Source organism: Paramisgurnus dabryanus, chromosome 21 (genome assembly GCF_030506205.2).
Source record: "Paramisgurnus dabryanus chromosome 21, PD_genome_1.1, whole genome shotgun sequence".
In the NCBI taxonomy this organism is placed as follows: domain Eukaryota; kingdom Metazoa; phylum Chordata; class Actinopteri; order Cypriniformes; family Cobitidae; genus Paramisgurnus; species Paramisgurnus dabryanus.
In genome coordinates, this window is record NC_133357.1 from 3,720,379 (window position 1) to 3,726,378 (window position 6,000).

Below are 6,000 nucleotides of genomic sequence, written 5' to 3' on the forward strand. Positions count from 1 at the left end.
ACACATTGCGGTAATGAAAATTTCCCTCTTAAATGTGGAAAAAAACAACAAAATTGGTTGGTATAATGTCATTTGAAAGCATGTGCAAAATAGTACCTGAAGAGATGTTTGTAACTGTATGGTTTTTATTTTGATAGCATTTACTTGTTTATCAAAATGAAAGATTTTTCATTTATTTAGTGAACGATTTCTTTAAAAGACAAATTCATCACAAAAAAAAATGTGTTGTCATTTATTCGCTGACTATCAAGCGATTAATCGCGATTAATCGCAATACAAAATAAAAGTTTGTGATTTTAATTACTTTTAAACAAATGTAAATGTTTCTTAAATATATACATACATTTTTGTATATTTATATATTCATAATAATTACACATACTGTATATTATGCAAACACAAACTTGTATTTTTTTTATTGCGATTAATCGTTATTCCAAACCCATATTTTTTCATAGCCCAACAGCACATAAGCAAATGCTCTTTCTTTCTTTTCAGGTGTCGTTGCAGCTGTCTTGTGGGGCGTTCATGCTGGATGATGCCTTGTGTGAAGCCATCAACGTGCCCATGGACAAGCTGAAGTGGACCTCTCCATTCACCAGTCACAGAATCAGCCTTACCAACCCCTCTCACTCCGGCTCACGACGATCCGAGAGCCTGGAGGTCCACCATGGCTCCTCTCCTCCACCAAAAGACTTGGACCTGAATTCCGAATACGAGGAACCTCTATCCTACACGTCTTCGTCCTCCTTCCAGTCTCGTAGCCCTCGAACCGAGGGTTGCGGGTCCCCGCTGATAGGCGGTTTCTCTTCGATGTCAACCGGGCCTTCGATGTCGCCCATCAACTCTTTGTACGACAGCGGACGAGGGTCTGAGTCTGAAACTCTGGTGGCGCCCCTGCCAGGTTCCCCGGGGAGCCTGCAAAAGAGCATGGTTGACACAGAAGGGATGGTGTGGGCCACTGCGGTAGCTCTGGCCTGGCTGGAGCACAGCTCGGCGAGTTACTTCATCGAGTGGGAGCTGATCGCCGCTAAGGCCAGCATGTGGTTAAATGAACAGATCGTCCCAGAGGGCCGAGACCTGGCGTCTGTTAAAGCGTCAGCCAATCAGTTGTTCATTATTCTCAGACACTGGGACGAGAACCTGCAACTCAACATGCTGTGTTACAACCCGAACAGCATGTGAGCTCAGGGTAGGGACTCGACTTTAAACTATGCTAAAAGAGAGTTTTATTTTTATTTACTTACGTTTATCTCGTTTAAGTTTTTATGAATAGAGAATGTACCAGTATTTCATATCATCTACCCTACAGCGAGAAGTATGCAAATGCAGAAACAAACGCTTTGCCAGCACATTGCAAGCATGCTGTTGAATAATTTTTTAGTGCAAAAGTCTTATACTGTGTGCACACCAAACGCGAAGCATCGTGTTCCTTGCTCTACATTACTTGCGGGATTTACCTTCGTGTCATGCTAATTTTTTATCATGCAAATATTTTCAACTTGCGCAAAGACACATTTTAGGTGAATATCACGTTTTTGTGACAATCGTGCTGCCTTATTTGCGACATTTGCATCGTCCGTTCGAGTTCACGTCTATTCGCGTCTCTTCATGTCTTTTCACGTCTATTCGCGCTTTTGCATTGACTTTGTATGCGCAAATCGTTGAATTCGCGTTTGGTTGTATGCCCCATTAGGCCACCATTAAAGTATATTTTGCAATGCTATATTATTGACCATATATAATTATTAGTCTCTTTATTAGAATACAACTGGAAAATTAAGGAAATTTGTATGTAGTTTTACAAAACTATTACAAAAAAATTCTAAGCTAAAATGTTGATTCTCCTTAAAAGAGTTTAAGAAGTGTTTAGTGCCAAGAAAGGTTAACACTAAGGGGCTGGACACACCAAAACTTTTAAACGCGGCTGAAAACGCCTTGAGGACGCCGAACGCCAGCTGTTTTTCGGCTGAGTGCCAGCTTTCTTCAGCTGAGCGCTTTGGTAGCTGTGATACTTCAGCTGCGAGCCGGTTGGTTGCTGTGGTAATGTCCCGCCCCTCCTCCACTGTGATTGGGCGGCCGTGTGAGAACTGACATTGACGAGCGGAGCTTTTCTCCCAAAGTTGAATCTCTTTCAACTCTCGACGCTCAGCGCAGAGCGCGGAAAAACCGTTGAGCGCCGGTTTTCAGCGCGGAAAAAAACCGCTAGCTGCTGGCTTATTTGAAAAACGCCGAGCTTCCATTGGAAACAATTGAAAACATGCGCCGACCACGGGCGTAAAAGTTTTGGTGTACACAACCCCTAAATATTTACTTTTCCCCAAAAAGCCATTATATTTTGATTATTTAAAAAAATATTTTTACGTATTTCCTGTATGCGTACATAATCTGTATTTTCTGTTTGTATCTTAATAAAGAGAGCAAAAAATAAATATGGATGCTCATTAAAACTTTGCCGAATCTACATGGTGGTGGCCTAAGACTTTCGCACAACATGTTCTTGCATTAGTGGTGGTAACATGCCTCAGTCCTCAATGTGGCGTCCGAGTAACGTGTAAATGCCTTTGCCATTAATTATCGCTGTTATGTTCAAATAAAATGTACACAAATAGTATAAATAGGTGCTACAGCGCCTCTTGTGGCAACGCTGAGACTGCAAGGCATATTTATATTTAAACACATTGTAGGAACGCAACTATGTGTGAAATTAAACTTGCGTCGCCAGAAGCATTTATGTGTTCAAATTTCGACCCAGAACAAAATAAAAATTGCATGTCTTTACAATTTGAATCTCTTAAATGCAATGATTGTTCATATTTCTAATCCGTCTCTAAAAAATGTTTTGTGCATATCTTTTAAGAAACTGTCTTGTTGCTGCTTTTAAAGGTTTTGTACCAAAAAAAGACATGAATTGTACGAAGTAAAGCCTTATAGTAAGTATTGTGTTTTTTAGCTGAAGATGTGGTTTACTGCTTTACAGTATGTGGCATTTGGCACCTCAGGCTTTTTGTAGCCATCAAAAATTGCAGTTACTTTCTGCGTTTCCATTATCTTTCAACTTGCGCAAATTGATGGAAACACGTCAATTTCGCGAAAACTCCCATATATTACCTCCAAGAAACACCTCATACTGTACATCGCCTCTCCCAAGTATAAGGGGCTTTTTTTGTCATTAAAGGGACACTCCACTTTATTGGAAAATATGTTAATTTTCAAGCTCCTCTAGAGTTAAACATTTGATTTTTACCATTTTGGAATCCATTTAGCCAATCTCTGGGTCTAGTGGTACCACTTTTAGCATAGCTTAGCATAATCCATTAAATCTGATTAGACCATTAGCATTCCACTAAAAATAACCAAAGAGTTTGGATATTTTTCCTTTTGTTTTTTTTTTAGCGCAATGCTAATGGTCTAATCCGATTCAATGGATTCTGCTAAGCTATGCTAAAAGTGGTACCGCCAGACCCAGAGATCAGCTGAATGGTTTCCAAAACGGTAAAAATCAAATGTTTAACTCTAGGAGGCTGTTTACACTTGGCATTAACATGCGTTTTCATCGATCGGATCACAAGTGGACGACGTTAATGCCAGGTGTAAACAGTGTTCAAAACGTTTTGAACGCGTCCACTTTCGACCACTTTCAACCACATCCAGAGGTAGTCGAAACCACTTTCGATCGAATCGCTTTGGAGTTGCGGAACGCAAATGTGGTTGAATGTGTTCGAACAGCCACACGCGACCGCCTTCTCTCCGCCCATTTATCTAATCTGAGGTATTAAACACCAGTTTAACGTCTTTTTTTGACTTCTGGCGTGAACATACGGTGAACAGCGCTATTTTTAGCCTTTCATTGATAAAACTACTGCGGGTGTTCTCCGTAGTTTCGTTTTGAAAGCGTGAAAGTTGCGCGATCCTATTTCATCAATTGCGCTGAAAATTCAGAGAAAGCTCCGACATATAAACGTACAAAACACTGTGCAGCATGTATACTTGCTAAACAAGCAGCGGACTCCGACATAATATAAGTTTGTGTCCATATAAACTCATAATTACTCCCGCTCAGGTTGAATGACAGCAGAGAGACTCGCCCACCGTCTCACGGACCGTCCCCTCACAGTATTCAGGACAAAAGCGGTCGAAAGTGGACAAAAGAGACAGATTTAAATACCAGGTGTAAACGTAATGTGTCTCTCTCGTCCACTTGTGATCCGATCGATGAAAACACATCTTAATACTAAGTGTAAACAGCCCCTAGGGGAGCTGGAAAATGAGCATATTTTCAAAAAAAGTGGAGTGTCCCTTTAATGTTTAAAAAAAACCTCCCCCGTCAAATTTGATTATAAATAATGGCTAGTTCGGTGGATGTGATGATAAACCTACCATCTGTCGACGTGATGTTTGGTATGACTTATCGTGAGAGGAAAAACTACGTTTAAGTCGCATGTCATTGGTTAGTGGAAACGGCATTTCACAAAATTTTTTATCGACATTTAAAAAATATTGCATATGTTTTGCGCAAATTTGTAATGGAAACGCAGCTAGCGTAACATTGTATCCATCATGCAATGTACATTTGTTTGCCTTTACGCTCGTAAAAGATGTCAAATCGTCACTGGAACGACACTTTCTATTGATGCAAGTGCTCTCCGGTATTAAGTGCCTAACTTTGCAGAAATCTTTGGACTGTTGAAATGAACGTCGTACTGTTACTGCGGTGTGTAATCGAGTCGTTCTTTATTTTTGCTGATTGTATTTATTGCTGTGTATTATTACAGTATTTTGTTGATGTCAGTTTGTACCTAATAATTCAATTGTAAAGATATTTAATAAGTCTGTTTAAAAAAATGTAACCTGAAAGAGACATACAGAAGCTAGTTTACTCTCACAATTATTATTTTGATTTCTCAGGTATTGCTATTGAGTACAATGAGTTTTGGAGTTACCGTTGTCTAATGCATGAGTGCTTTGTGGAAATTTTGAGGTTTTCTTCTGAACGAACCTCTCACATGTGCTTGTGAAGGTGGCAGGTGGCTCGTTTTTTATGTGAAAAGTGTTACGTTTTGAGATCAGTTGTACTTTGTGCGTACATGCTAGTGCAGTGCCGTGTAACTGCATGTAATAAAATGTATTGCTGAAAAAAGTGCCTTTTGTCTCTCAATTGGAAACCTTTCCTCATTTTAAAAGTCTTTTAAAGCTTGCTGAGAGCAATTTCCAGCGGCTAAGTACCTAGAAATCATTCATTTCTAATGAGAGGTGATGTGAGGAGCATGAGTGACAGAGGTCTTTGGCAATGCCTTTTTCTAAAAGCAAAGTGACGTGAATGGCTGAAAACTGGCAACCAACAGTTCAATGACTTGGCAACCAGTCGCTGTCAGTGTGAATGCACCTTTAATGCAGATGCTGTAGTTTCATAGCTGGGTCTTATGCACATTACAGTTTTTTGCCTGTAACCTTACTAAAATCCAACAGTAGTACTCCTTACAGCCAGTAGATGTTGCACCACACTTAAAAAAAATCTCAGAAAAAAAGGCGTTCTTTATCCGAATGCCGCATTTACGGATCTTTCACGACAGCTCGATTCTCTTTGAGAAATAAATGTCTTTGCTTATTCATAACCCATTCGTAGGGATTCACTCCGCAGCTGGCTGTCAAAACATTCCCGTAACTCAAAACAATGAAATCTCTTTGTCACTTCTTCTTTTATGAGTTATGCTAATATCTGTCCTGAAGCGTGCATGACACATCTGAGGCTTTAATCATATCGGTTACCTCTCGGCGGGGTACAAAGAGAGAATGAAAGAGAGGATTATGATAACACACTTCAGATGCCCGATAGAGGGAGAGAAAGCACGAGGGGAGGAGGTGCTGGAATCTAAAAGAGGATTCTAACCCATTCCATCCAGAATCCTCTTCACCTTTGACCCCAGAAATGGAAGAAACTTCCACCCCATTGTCTGTAGGTAGATTTGACATCCATCTACCTGTGTATCCTGTGAATAA

At 40.2% G+C, this 6,000-nt stretch overlaps 1 protein-coding gene across 1 annotated transcript in view; it reads left to right on the forward strand.

Moving 5' to 3' along the window:
* Nucleotides 1-2,464, forward strand: part of vwa5b1 (von Willebrand factor A domain containing 5B1) — a 41,568-nt gene extending 39,104 nt beyond the window's left edge. Inside the window, exon 22 of the mRNA XM_065285273.1 lies at nucleotides 499-2,464. Coding sequence (XP_065141345.1) covers nucleotides 499-1,185 — 687 coding nt within the window. The 3' untranslated portion in view covers nucleotides 1,186-2,464. The remainder of the gene's footprint in view (nucleotides 1-498) is intronic.
* The last annotated feature ends 3,536 nt before the right edge of the window (nucleotides 2,465-6,000 follow it).